Source organism: Periplaneta americana, chromosome 13 (genome assembly GCF_040183065.1).
Source record: "Periplaneta americana isolate PAMFEO1 chromosome 13, P.americana_PAMFEO1_priV1, whole genome shotgun sequence".
NCBI classification, from domain to species: Eukaryota; Metazoa; Arthropoda; class Insecta; order Blattodea; family Blattidae; genus Periplaneta; species Periplaneta americana.
The window spans coordinates 55,934,480-55,949,829 of NC_091129.1; the positions used below are offsets into that span (position 1 = coordinate 55,934,480).

The window sequence follows — 15,350 nt, forward strand, 5'->3', positions numbered from 1 at the left end:
TCAATATAAAATAATAAAATTAATGAGCATCTTGAAAAATAATATTATTTATTGTTATTTTATTTATTTTTATTTGTATATTTATTTTATCATTGAGCGTATTTAATTTTAATTTATTTTTACAGATTTCTTGCTACTGGGATGTCATTTCGTTCTCTGGCTTTCGCATTTCGGATGGGCAAAACTACCGTCGCTTCAATAGTCAAAGACACCACAAAAGCAATATGGGACTTACTAAAGGAAGAATGCCTTCCTTTCCCTGATGAAAGAATGTGGAGAAGTATTGCTGATAACTTGCATCTTAAAACTAATTTCCCGAATTGCATTGGCAGCATCGACGGAAAGCATATTAGAATAAAATGTCCGAGTGACAGCGGATCCGATTATTTTAATTACAAGCATTACTATTCTATCGTTTTACAAGCGGTGGCAGACGCAGACTGTAAATTTGTAGCTGTTGATGTTGGTTGTAAAGGGCGACAAAGTGATGGCGGTGTTTTCAGAAGTTCGAAATTATTTGACTTGCTGGAAACTAATCGTTTAAATATTCCACCACCAACTGAGTTACCCAATTCACTGATTAAAGTACCTTTTGTACTCGTCGGTGACGAAGCTTATCCTCTTTTAACTTATCTAATGAACCTTTCCCTCGAAAGTCATTGGACAATTCTAAACATGTTTTCAACTATAGATTGTCAAGATGTAGACAAAAAAAATAGAATGTGCGTTTGGAATTTTAACCGCTACATGGCAAATTCTAAGGAAAGCTATAGAGACATGACCAGAAACTGCTGTCGCTATTGTACGAGCTGCCTGTGTATTGCATAATTATGTGATTATTAACGATGGAATAGACAGTCACAGTTTGAACCTAGAGCATCAAAATACTGATCGAAGAGTACTGAATAGAAAATCATGTAATGCATATTCCACTACAGCTAAGTCAATTAGGCACAAGTTTACTGAGTATTTTAATAGCAAAGAAGGGGCACTACCTTGGCAAAATGATTATGCATTACCTGCAAATGTATTACACAATGCAACATAGAAACACGTAGCCACAAATAATTTCACGTTTGGTGTTCAATTACTTTACTCTGTCCTAGTCGGTCTACGAGTATAACCTCGGTTTAGTTATCAAGTATTTGTCATTTTTATTATTATAGTTCCACTTATTTTTGGTTTAATTGTTATTAGAATTTCATTTTGTCTGTAATAATAGTCTACTGTTTCGTTTAATTCTATTACATTAATGTTAAATCAATTAAAATATATTCATTTAACTGTAACTTACCTTCATTTGTCTTTAGTTCCCTGCAGACTTCTTTCCAATGCTTCCGAAGTAACTTTCCTATCTTTAAAATATTTGTGAGATACGTCCCACAATACCGCTCTTTTAAAAACCGATGAAATCAGTTCCTCTGTGTCGAAAGACATGACGAACTTGGAACAACACGCTTACAAGTGAGCTGCAAAAATCAAACTGATCTGACTTTCAGCTGCGTAGGGCAGTAAGCTTGTGAGCAGTAAAGCCGGTTCTGCTCTTTGTCTGGCCATGCCCACCTCCAAACATTGATGTGATTCTATTCGCTCAACTGCTCAGGACTGCTAGTACTGCTTGCTGCTTCAAAATGCTTTCTGTGTGGCCTTAGCCTTAGACTGAATCTTTTAACTGGTTCAGAGTGTTCGAAATATGCAAATTCCAGTAAAATCGAAAACGGTGGAGATTGGTATAGCTATGCCCTATGCCCATAGTATTGCAGATATATTAATAATTTTGGTAGGGCGTATTTTAGTATCTATTAGCAGTAAATGACTAAAATTTCAATTCAATATTTGCTAAGGAAATGATAATGTTAATCCAAACCATTGCATACCGCCAAACTTCTATTGTACCGCTACCTAAAAGACGAGAAATCGAAATATGGAAACCTATTTTCCAGTTCTCTTTTGTTTTTTAGACTGATCTTTCTTGCTGACATATAGGTATTTAATTTCTTTTCATTTTTAGATTAACGATCAGAATTTGATTATCAATGAGTCAGCTCTTAGGCTGAGTTACCGTATTTCTATGCAGATAGTTAAAACTAAAATAGTTTAAAAACAATATATCATTTATGTTTGAGAATAGAATGCTTGCATAACACACTTCACACCGTGTCTGATTACTGCAGTGGTAGCCTAAGAGCCACTGATGCTGCATGCAGCCCGTTCATTCAGTGTTGCCACGACCTACTCACGAAAATCAGGAGAAAATCACGAAAAAAACAGGAGATTACAGTAGATTAATTAAACATGAATTTCCTCTTTGTATTATAATATTAATTACAAAACAGTGTACTGTAAGAAAGATGATACTGTTGTATTACTATATAGCACTTCCCTAACCAATGAAATGGAACAATTGTGCTAAATATAATTACTGTTATCTCTACTCAGCGTACGTATCAAAGTCATGCAATTTTGTTTTTACACAGTAATGCCTTATTGACAATGTTTCGCATTAAATCTGGAATTTTTCATGTATTCACGAAAGATTTATTTTAAAGGTGATATTAAATACAGTACTGCATTAGCTGCGACTATAACAGACGAAAAATTATCCCCTTGCTTTTACATAACTATCCTTTAAACTGTTCACCATTTTCCTATTATAATTTATAATATTCTGGGAGTATTTACTTTTTTTCTTTCTTTCTGGGACACTTTCACTCATTTTAAAAGATCACTGTGCAAGATATGTAACACTAAAATGCCATTACCTATACTTCACTCTCTCAATGTTTCACGTGCACACAATCAGAAACAAACTTCACTATACTGAATAAGTTTTGTTCCTCCTCTGTTCCCCGAGTCCTCAAAACAATAATGAAATAACTTAATTCTGTCGTCGATTTGCAAAAGGGGATACGTCCAAAATAACAAAGTGTTGGAAAATCGCTACAAAAAATCATAAACTTAAAATATTAAAATGTTCATGGATCCTGAATATATGTATCCATAGTGATCTAATTAGATAAAAATTATGAACATTTTAATTTAACTTATAGTTTTGCGATTTTCCAGCACTTTAATTCCGATATGTCTCCTTTTGCAAATTGACGACAGTTATCACATGCTTACGTTGCATGAAGATTATATACTTGTGTGTCTGTGTCTGTGTGTCTGTGTCTGTGTCTGTTTCTGTGTGTCTCTGTGTGTGTCTGTGTGTCTCTGTGTGTCCGTGTGTCTCTGTGTGTGTCTCTGTGTGCCTGTGTGTCTGTGTGTGCGTGCGTGCGTGTGTGTGTGTGAGGAAAAGGGTTTGCATCCTTTCGTGGTAAGGTTTCAAACATTCGTTCTCTATCGATCTGTAATTATGTTTAGACTATCGTGTGGATTGGAGAGACCCATAACTCTGAGCCATGTGTATAAAATATGGTCTTTATCTGCCGTGTGCTGATATCATAATCCGCCGCTGGACTCCAGGCGAGAGCCGTCTCCTTGCTTCTTGCAAGCATCATTTTGGCGACGCAATATGAGCAGGGAGACAAATGAAAGCATTGACTTGTGTGTAAGATGCAAAAATAAGACATGATGACATAATATAGGCCTATGTGTACTAAAGTAATGAGTTGAAAATCCGGGCATAGAACTAGGTTACTGCAGCATGCCAAAAAGGCAGGAGAAATTCGGACTTTTGACATAAAAATCAGTAGAGCAGTAGATTCAATGGAAAAATAGAAAATCTCCTGCTAAATCAGTAGGTATGGCAACACTACGTTCATTGCGCGGCCGACCTTCATTGCTTCTTCAGGAGCAAGTGTACGATCGTACGAGCAAAGCATGCACGGGTCTGCTCTGGTAGTAAGTTTGAAGGAAAATGGTTTCTTTGCATGTAAAAATGGATTCTTTATTCAAAGCTTTAAATTAAAATTTTCCGTAAATAAACTCTAGAACTCTGTCATACTGTATATTACTTTTATTTAAAATTCAATATTAATTAATAATCTAGATTCATTCATCTGAAACTAAATACATATTACAAAAGGAAATTATATGAATTACGTTAAGTGTGCTTAAAAAGACATCATATGAAAAAGTAACTGACAATTTAAAAGCCTTCACAATATATTGTGTGTACATTCTTTTCCTGATGTTGTTTCTTGTTAAAATCAAAATACATTTAGTACCAGTCAAAATATTCATAATTTTCATGTAAGATTCAAATCAGATCTCATCTATCGTCTGTTAGTCTCAGCTGTTATAAAAAATGAATTCACTATTCATGTATTACGGTCTTCAATGCACTGTCTAATTGTCTTAAAACTTTGAAGGATAGAGATAGAAAGTTTAGAACACTATTGACCAAATTTCTCCATATCCATATCTTCTACTCAACTGATGAATAGGCCCGTTTATGCTTGTAAACTGAATTTATCTACCTACTATGATTTATACAAATCTGTGTACAGTAATTTACTTGTTCCATATTTCAAAGCTACAATGGTGATGTAAAATACTCATGCAGTACAATAAATTAAATTAAATTATATTGAATTAAATTAATGGCAGTGCTTCTCTATTTCAGACCACCAGTTCAGGATTTAGACAAATATAAAATTTCCTCAATAAAGCTTTCAAGATAATGAAACTTCAACATTCCTTTTTGATAACTTCCTTCGCTGCCAATTCAAGTTTTCAGTCGGTGCTTTTACTTTATCATGGATCATATACGAAGTTCTTTCAAGAATTCATTTATAGTCGTCTGACTGCATGATCTTATAGCGACTACAGTTTGTATTGGAGTACCTTGTTTACATCAATGTGTCTGCTGAAGATGTCAGCAAGGTACGCCAACTTACACAGCCAGATTCCAACGTACAAACACTGTTTCAAATTAAAACCTGTTTTTCACAAAGAAACAAACGGCTGCTACGATGCGAGACAATGATTAATTATAAAATAAGAAATAAAATTCATTAGAAAAAATTTTAACAAATTTGAAATTACAGTTATTATAAGACCAAGAGAAAAATATAAATTGTAAAGATGAGTTCAAAAACTCATCCTCTTTTTTTTTAACTGTATAATTTTTCTGTACATCTCATTTTCCAAGAAACAATTTTTCTTAGGGAGAGCTTCAATATATAATCAAGTCATTATAAATGGCACGAGTATGAATGGCACGTAGATGCCACAATAAATTGTTGAAAATTGAATTTCGACGCTGAACAACCTTTTATTTACTACTCGTAAGTCGTATTACTACTTGATGCAATGTCTTGAAGTTTTTAATTGTAACTTAGTTGAATATTGACAATTAATATTTGAGGAGAAAAATTCGCTCCGGCGCCGGGGATCGAACCCGGGTCCTTGGTTCTACGTACCAAGAGCTTGGTACGTAGAACCAAGGACCCGGGTTCGATCCCCGGCGCCGGAGCGAATTTTTCTCCTCAAATATTAATTGTCAATATTACAGATATTATTTTGTAGGACAAATTAATAAAATCTTAATATTAGTTGAATATATCAAAGTTTTAAAGTTCTCCGTAACTAACAATCCAAGACATCACAATCTTATGGATTTGTCTGATAGAACCATTTTCGTTGTGTAAAGCAAGATGGCTACGTTTGATTGTTTTATAGATTGGTCTACAGTTAATACTTCATATTTATAAACGGATGCATATTCATAAGAAAATAACTTCGTAAATGAGCTCAGTAGATGTCAGTAAAACATCGTAAATCATGCTGTGTATTAATAGTAATATGCGTTACAAGAGCGGTATGTTGAAGTTTTCATGTTCGAGGAAAAGTTTGAAAAAGCGAAACGTAGTTGAGCTCTTTTAATTTCCGAGAATTGAAAGAAAACATACCGCTCGTGTATCGTACATTATTTTGTGCGAAGATCGTTTATTACATGCCTGAAAGAGGAATTTCTAATTAGTTGCAATGAAATCTCCATCTTGGTTTCTGTTCAATGACGGTAAATTTGCAAAACAAAAATATCTATCTTCAACATTGTTCCTTTAAAATGTTTTCTGTGTTTACTATACTCCAGCAGGCCGTGATATACCTCTGTCTTTCCCCCCCCCCAGTCTACGATGAGTCTGGAATCTTGTTGATTTTTTCACGGCTTCCTTAATGTTACTTGCATCACGAATGCAGTAACTTTAGTGAAGTTGTAGAGTTTACTTAATTTTTGCAAATATTTAAAAACAATAATTAACAGTGCAATTTAGGTGAAATTGCAGTGGTAAGTTTCTAATTTATAATTATTACTATATTGAACGTCTCTAAAAATAATATGTTAAAAGCCTAAAGCAGTAAAATCAATATGTCACTTAAGCGGTAAGAAGAGGGAAATTGTTATGTGTGTTAGGTTGGGAATACTGAATGTGGAATTTTAGACTTTCCGCGGATTGGTTTTGTGCGGAAACCAAGCAAATACGCACGATCTCGCACAAAATCTATTACAATTCTTTATGTGTACTAATTTACTTTTTCTGTCGGTATATTTTCAGAAATAAAATGATAGTGGTCCAAAGGTTGACGACAATGGCATATATTTTGGTATTCCAACTTCTATACATCACGGCTGAACAGAATAACGCGCTTTGTCCTTCACTGTGTTCATGCCACACCAAAGAAGCCGAACTCCTTACTCTTGAAGTAGACTGCAGCCATCAAGATTTGACCCAAATTCCCACATTGGCAGCCACGAGTTCCGTAGTTTCTTTAGATTTGTCATACAACAGCATTGGTAAACTGGAGTCTCACTCCCTCAAGCATTACTTCAACGTGCACACACTGAGTCTCAGAAATGCCAGAATACGTAATATCGACCACACCACATTCCAACAATTGGGGCGTCTGACGACAGTCGACTTGTCTAATAACTTTCTAGCATATATTTTCCCTGACATGTTCGCAGAAAATCCCAATCTAAAATCAGTATCACTTCGTAGCAATCCTCTATCCATGATGCCAGATAACATCCCCATACTGATATCAGTTTCTTTGGTGTACCTCGATCTCAGCTCCTGTAAAATATCCAACATTTCTCCTCAAACATTTTCCAAACTCCCTCAACTCCGGAACCTAGATTTGAGCGAAAACCGATTACATTCTACAACAAATGACACACTGATGTCACTATCACATGTAAAAAATGTCTCGTTCCGTAGAAATAAGTGGATTTGTGGTCGCCATTTCAACATTTTCCTCTGCTGGCTCCGACAGAGATCAGCCGGTCAACTGCAGTGCTATACAAAGAGGCGCGATGTACGAAGTTACAACCTGGCGGAGCTTGATATATCTTGCAGCGACACTTCCTCTACTCGACCGGTCTCTAGTACTACTCCTGAAACAGAAACTGTTGACAATTTGCTCGAAATTAACATGAAGACAGTAGACAATACAGAACAATCTTTCCCTGAGACGACACCAAATGAGGACACCACAGATGACAACCAAACTTCCTCTGCTGAGTCAACTACTGATACAACTGTCAAAACTTATCCATCAGAAACTATTGTCAAGGACCCGGTAGAACCAAGACCCACGATTACTAGCAGTGTAACGAAAACAGGAACACTCCCTTCCTCTCAGATGTTCACAGCTGACTCAGAAGAAGTGATCTCTGATGCTAATGCTACCTCTACTCCTACTACGAATATAGATGTAAATCCTAAAAATAAGATGAGGACAGCACTTGGGACAGTTTTTTCCGTGCTCTTACTAATTCTAGCAGTCATTGTCAGTATAGTCATTGGTTTCATATTGGCACGGAAGGTGAATAATTATTATAGGAGCGTACCAACTATGGAAGAAAATTCTAATGCTTGAAAAGTGTTAAGATTCGCATGTTAACATTTATCTCACTGTATCAATTATTGTTTGTTAATTTGAATTAAAAGTATAATTAGTAAGGTGATGGACAGAAAGTTAATATATTTCACACTAAATTTTACGGTAATTAATATGCACTATAACTCTTCGGCCTAGTTAGGTTTCCAGCTGGTATCAATATGGTGACTGTTAGCTTATCAATCGAGCAAGAAAAGAGATGACAAATCGATTCAATTGCATGTGAATTTATGACCGAATGTATTAAATGTATGAGCTATAGCTATAGTAATAAACAGTATTCGAAAACATTATTTATTTACATTAAATTCACTGAAATATTCATATATTCATGTATTTCAAGAATAAGAGATTTAGGTACAGAATTTGACAATATTATTTAAACTTCAAAGACCACATTATAACAGTTATTGTTAATTTTGCTTATAAATCACTGGGACTTGTAATTGGAAATTCGAAATTATTCGTGAAAACTTCTTTTTTGTATAATTTAGAGGGAAAATTGATTTGCTTCTTTTTTGTATTTTATAACCACTTAGAAGCAAGTTGGAATATATTACATTAATTTGGAATTCTCGTTGAAAGGACAACGTTCATTCAATTGACTGCTACAAAATGAATTCCATAGAGTCCTATATTATAAAACATTCAAAATACCTTGCTTTCCAATTACCAACTAGATTATTAGGATTTTTTGCATAAGCTCAATGGCAGAAGAATCACTAACTCTATTAAATTTCTAAGACAACTATTAACAAATAATAATATTGATTCCAATGAAACATTGAAACTGATTTCATTATATCTCTCCAGTTAGATCTAGAAGAAATTTGCTATTCAATATCCCAAAATCGAGAAACTTATTTAATAAGCATCATCAGTGTTGCTCTTTCCAATTACCGAAATCGAGTTAATTTCTACTATCATACAAATAGACTACAGCGTGTTCACAATATCTGCGTTCGTTTCGTTTGTAACATTAGAAAATTCGATCATGTAACACTGTAACTAGAATTGTTGTCTTGGAATCCACTTAAAGAAATAATATTCTTCAACTCCCTCTTATTACTATTTAAAATCATCTACACCTCCACACCCTCTTACCTAGCATCACGTTTTGTTTACCTTCCACTACCTCGAACCTGTACCTTCTCTCTATTCCTCTGCACAGAACATCCTTCTACTCGTCATCTTTCAGCATATCGATTCGACGCCTCTGGAATTCTCTCCCTGACCATGTCAGAGACTGTCGGACAATATAAAGCTCAAATTTTAATTAAAATATCACATTCTAGTTCATGGAATTGCTTGTTGAACACCTGTCAGGCTACGCAACTACGGCTTAACCAATGACATATAGTAAATATTGTAACTATGCTGTTGTAAAATTGACTATTAATATGTAATGTTATTATTATATTATTATTATTATTATTATTATTATTATTATCTGTCATACTGCTTGTTTGAGGCTTGAAAGTAATGTAATTTTCCCTAAGATAGGATATACTCTTTTAGACCGAAAAAGGAATGAAGAAATTTTAGAACAATTAGAAATAGAGTCAGTAGAAGAAAAAATCAGCAGATACAAATTCAATTGGCTAGATCATGTAAGAAGAATGGAAAATACAAGAATCCCAAAAATTATGATGCAATATAAACCTAGAGCACATCGTCGACCAGGAAGACCTTTAAGAGACTGCTAGATGGGGCCGAAAAAGGTCTACAGAGGCCTAATTTGTGAAGGATGATGATGATTATTATTATTATTATTATTATTATTATTATTATTAATAATTATCACTATCATCATTGCTATCTCTGTTTTTCGTTTCTTTTTTTTTTTCTTGTATTAGCTCGATGAGAGCTCTATAGTGTTCTTTTGACCCTGTTGATCTTCTATAGGGCTTTAATTTAATTTGTATTATTTTCATCAGTGTTTGTATTTCTTTTTTGTATTTATATGTGCTATCTGGTAGGATGGAAGAGAAGGCCTTATGGCCTTAATCCTGTCAGATTAAATAAATAATTTAAAGAACGACACTTCACCAGGATTTGACGGAATTACATACAAAACATTAAAAACTATAATACAACCAATCGCTAAACATCTTTCACATATATTTAATATGTGCTTATTAAAAGGAATATTTACTAAGAAATTCAAACAAGCTACTGTTATGCCAATATTTAAAGATGGAGACAGAAAAAAATTAAATAATTACAGACCAATATCTCAATGCCCGTTACTTCCAAAATGTTAGAAAAACGTATCAAGAAGAGATTAATAAATTATTTAGAAAAGTATGACCTATTACCACCAAAATATTTTTGTTTTCGTAATAATTTCAGTACCGACGATGCTACATCCAATATCACTTCTAGAATTATTTTACTTCTAATATATATCACCAACTTACTGATGTTTGATTTATCACAAAATAACGGCAATATGTATTCTTACGCAGATTATACCGTATCTAGTTTTAGTGATTTAACATGGAATGAAACATATCACAAAGCATCTAATATGAAAATGGCTAAATTCAAACTCATTCTCTTTAAATATTTCTAAAACAATGGTTGTGTCCTTTCCACTAGCATCACACAATGCCATACATCTTGACTCTAATCACAATATTAATTAAAATTCACAATCTCATTTTGTACACTTTCTCTCAATTGTGACTGTCCACGTTTAACCAATTCTAGTAATGTTAAATATCAAGGAATACTAATTGGCAGCACCTTAGATGGCACACACATATTGAATTTTTATGTAATAAATTACGCAAAATTATATACAGATTTCTTATCCTTTGTTCTTACCCCCTATTAATGTCTGAAAATGTATTTATTTATTCTTGGTGCAAAATGTATTACGTTATGGTATCGCCGGCTGAGGCAGTTATTTCTAAATCCATAAAAAAGATAAGCCACTGGAATTACTGCAAAAGAGAATAATCAAAATTCATCTAAGAAGTACACTGATTACTCCACTAAACTTCTTTATTCGAATTTTAACGTCGTCTAATTGGAGCAGATATATATATATATATATATATATATATATATATATATATATATATATATATGTATATATATACATACACACATTACTTTCTTTCATAAGAACAAGAAACATTTCAACACATATTGGCATTATAATACGAAAGAGAACGTATTATTTCATTTCACAGACTCCTAAATTTTAGCGGCTGCGGGTACGAAACATAGTTTCAGCTATGGCTTAAAACCATATAGCCTACCTAATAAATTCATTTCTCAGTACCCTGATTTATAAAATATAAGTACGATGGAATATAAACATAAAATTAAAGAAATTAAAAAACTTAACATAGGATTAGAAAATGAATTGCTAAATATTGATTTTTTTTTTTTTTTTTTGCTTATGAATATTAGTTATAACCTGTTTCAATTGTAATTACTTATTTTATCATATAGGCTATTGTTTGTAGTCCTTGCTATTATTACTTAAATTTATTGTTCATTCTTTCGTCTTCTTTATGCTTAGGGCCTATGTACAGTGCAGTTTTGAACCCTCGACCATGAACGTTGCTCGTACGGGGGTAGATTCATGTAGACTAATGATTTTTTTATTTTAATATTTAACATGTTGATTATTGTTTAATGTACAGTAGTGGCAAAAAAACCGGACCGACCCTTGTAGCTGATACAAAAGAATCCTGTGCTGTGTACTGTGTCAAACTGTGGTAATTTCAATATGGATAGTGAAGGCAGATGTACGTATATGGATAGTGGTAATTTCAATATGGATAGTGAAGCCAGATGTACGTACTGCTATTTAATGTAAAAATACGCAATTATCTTTGCCGAATAGAGGTAGAAATGTAATATTGATGCCAGATGAAAATAAAACTCTCAAAGTTCTTTCGTCTGTAAGTTTGAGGCACTGAAGGAAACAAAAGACGGTAAGAATGGAACATATGCAATAAATTTCATTGTTATAATTAATTATACAAGATGGATGTGCTTTGTGACTAGAAAAATTTGAATCTGACTATGAAATCAGCTACAAGGGTCGGTCCGGTTTTTTTGCCACTACTGTACACTATATACCGTAATTGTTTTAATGGATTTTTAATTTACTTAATATGTATTTTTATAATAAATTATACTGATTGTTAAAAAATATGAACTCACTATTTAATTAAAATGTTAAACAATTTGAGTTCACTTAGTCAGGAAATTGATTTACTTCCGGCACAGAAAACCTTCAGAAGCGAAGTTTAAGAAGAATTATCTAAGTCATTCATATCAAAGCACATAAGTTTTAATTATTCTGGAATAAATCAATTTTTTCTTTCATTTGATCCTAAAATTTATTATCGATTTATTACATTTCAGTCTTTTCGTCAATATTGATTCATTACAAGTCACATGTCTCTTTTATATTTTAATTTTCTTTTAATTCTATTGTTAATTGGCATTCCTATTTTATAACTGCCACCCATGTAAATCATTATCAAAAATTACAAGTCAAATTGTTCATTTATATTTATGTGAAAAACGTGCTTTGATTGGCTAGCTTATGTACTTTCATATAGGTCACAATAAATAAGTAAAGAGGTGTCTTTTTTATTTTTTTTCATTTAAAACGTCTGTTTATCTTACTCTTCGTCGTCACCAAACTTCAAGGACTGGGATTCTTTGGACCCATCTGCTTTCCCTCTTGTAGGGATTCTGAATCAACATAAGACATTCGTAAGTAAAGCAAATTACTCGTGATATGATCAGTATGCCGCTATAGACAACACAGAAAATGTAAATGATGAATAAGATAATATAAGAACTTCTTACGATAAGAAATTAAATATTCATCCTATTTCTTAAGTGAAACCTTAGTCAATAACTGTAACCTGAGATGTTTTTAGTCTGTTACTTAGTAGTAGTGACAATAATAGAACCAGTAGTAGTGATGTAATAGTAGGATTAGTAGTAACGTTAATAGCAGGCCCAATAGTGATAATAGTAGAATAGTAGTATTGATAATAGTAGGTCCAGTAGTAGTGATAACAGTAGAACTAGTAGCAGTGATAATAGTAGGCCCAGTAGTAGTGATAATAGTAGGCCCAGTAGTAGTGATAAGTAGTGACTAGTAGTAGTGACAATAGTAGGCCCAGTAGAAGTGATAATAGTAGGCCCAGTAATAGTGACAATAGTAAGCCCAGTAGTAGTGACAATAGTAAGCCCAGTAGTAGTGATAATAGTAGGCCCAGTAGTAGTCACAATAGTAAGCCCAGTAGTAGTGATAATAGTAGGCCCAGTAGTAGTGATAATAGTAGGCCCAGTAGTAGTGATAATAGTAGGCCCAGTAGTAATGACAATAGTAAGCCCAATAGTAGTGATAATAGTAGGCCCAGTAGTAGTGACAATAGTAAGCCCAGTAGTAGTGATAATAGTAGGCCTAGTAGTAGTGACAATAGTAAGCCCAGTAGTAGTGATAATAATAGGCCCAGTTGTAGTGACAATAGTAAGCCCAGTAATAATGATAATAGTAGGTCCAGTAGTAGTGACAATAGTAAGCTCAGTAGTAGTGATAATAGTAGGAACAGTAGTAATGACAATAGTAAGCCCAGTAGTAGTGATAATAGTAGGCCCAGTAGTAGTGATAATAGTAGGCCTAGTAGTAGTGACAATAGTAAGCCCAATATTAGTGATAATAGTAGGCCCAGTAGTAGTGATAATAGTAGGCCCAGCAGTAGTGACAATAGTAGGCCCAGTAGTAGTGATAATAGTAGGCCCAGTAGTAGTGACAATAGTAAGCTCAGTAGTAGTGATAATAGTAGGCACAGTAGTAGTGACAATAGTAAGCCCAGTAGTAGTGATAATAGTAAGCCCATTAGTAATGATAATAATAGGCCCAGTAGTAGTGACAATAGTAGGCCCAGTAGTAGTGATAATAGTAGGCACAGTAGTAGTGACAATAGTAAGCCCAGTAGTAGTGATAATAGTAGGCACAGTAGTAGTGATAATAGTAGGCCCAGTAGTAGTGACAATAGTAAGCCCAGTAGTAGTGATAATAGTAGGCCCAGTAGTAGTGATAATAGTAGGCCCAGTAGTAGTCACAATAGTAAGCCCAGTAGTAGTGATAATTGTAGGCCCATTAGTAGTGATAATAGTAGGCCAAGTAGTAGTGATAATATTAGGCCTAGAAGTAGTGACAGTAGTAAGCCCAGCAGTAGTGATAATAGTGGGCCTAGTAGTAGTGATAATAGTAGGCCCAGTAGTAGTGATAATAGTAGGCACAGTAGTAGTGATAATAATAGGCCCTGTAGTAGTGACAATAGTAAGCCCAGTAGTAGTGATAATAGTAGGCCTAGTAGTAGTGACAATAGTAAGCCCAGTAGTAGTGATAATAATAGGCCCAGTAGTAGTGACAATATTAAGCCCAGTAATAATGATAATAGTAGGTCCAGTAGTAGTGATAATATTAGGCCTAGAAGTAGTGACAGTAGTAAGCCCAGCAGTAGTGATAATAGTGGGCCTAGTAGTAGTGATAACAGTAGGCCCAGTAGTAGTGATAATAGTAGGCACAGTAGTAGTGATAATAATAGGCCCTGTAGTAGTGACAATAGTAAGCCCAGTAGTAGTGATAATAGTAGGCCCAGTAGTAGTGATAATAGTAGGCCAAGTAGTAGTGATAATATTAGGCCTAGAAGTAGTGACAGTAGTAAGCCCAGCAGTAGTGATAATAGTGGGCCTAGTAGTAGTGATAATAGTAGGCCCAGTAGTAGTGATAATAGTAGGCACAGTAGTAGTGATAATAATAGGCCCTGTAGTAGTGACAATAGTAAGCCCAGTAGTAGTGATAATAGTAGGCCCAGTAGTAGTGACAATAGTAAGCCCAGTAGTAGTGACAATAGTAAGCCCAGTAGTAGTGATAATAGTAGGTCCAGTACTAGTGATAATAGCAGGCCTAGTAGTAGTGACAATAGTAAGCCCAGGAGTAGTGATAATAGTAGGCCCAGTAGTAGTGATAATAATAGGCCCAGTAGTAGTGATAATAGTAGGCCCAGTAGTAGTGACGATAGTAAGCCCAGTAGTAGTGACAATAGTAGGACTAGTAGTAGTGACAATAGTAGGACTAATAGTAGTATAATAGTAGGCCCAGTAGTAGTGATAATAGTAGGCCCAGTAGTAATGATAATAGTATGCCCAGTAGTAGTGATAATAGTGGGCCTAGTAGTAGTGATAATAGTAGGCCCAGTAGTAGTGATAATAGTAGGCCCAGCAGTAGTGACAATAGTAAACCCAGTAGTAGTGATAATAGTAGGCCCAGTAGTAGTGATAATAGTAGGCCCAGTAGTAGTGACAATAGTAAGGCCAGTAGTAGTGACAATAGCCACCTAATAATAATCAGATACCGTCTGAGTGACTGAGTCAAGGTTGTAAGTTAACCTCTAATGGCTCTACTAACATTTTGTATTGGAATGTACAAAGTTTATCTAATAAGATTG

The 15,350-nt window shown here is 34.2% G+C and overlaps 1 protein-coding gene across 2 annotated transcripts in view; it reads left to right on the plus strand.

Moving 5' to 3' along the window:
- Window positions 1–12,464, plus strand: part of LOC138711947 (leucine-rich repeat-containing protein egg-6-like) — a 35,734-nt gene extending 23,270 nt beyond the window's left edge. The window contains exon 4 of one of the 2 annotated variants that reach the window (XR_011335543.1): window positions 126–2,153. Coding sequence is in view for 1 of the 2 variants with exons in the window: in XM_069843249.1 (XP_069699350.1) it covers window positions 6,504–7,827 (1,324 nt within the window). In the remaining variant the exon portion in view is untranslated. Of the gene's footprint in view, window positions 1–125; window positions 2,154–6,503 lie in introns of those variants that run through there. The other variant, XM_069843249.1, reaches the window with a different exon arrangement.
- The last annotated feature ends 2,886 nt before the right edge of the window (window positions 12,465–15,350 follow it).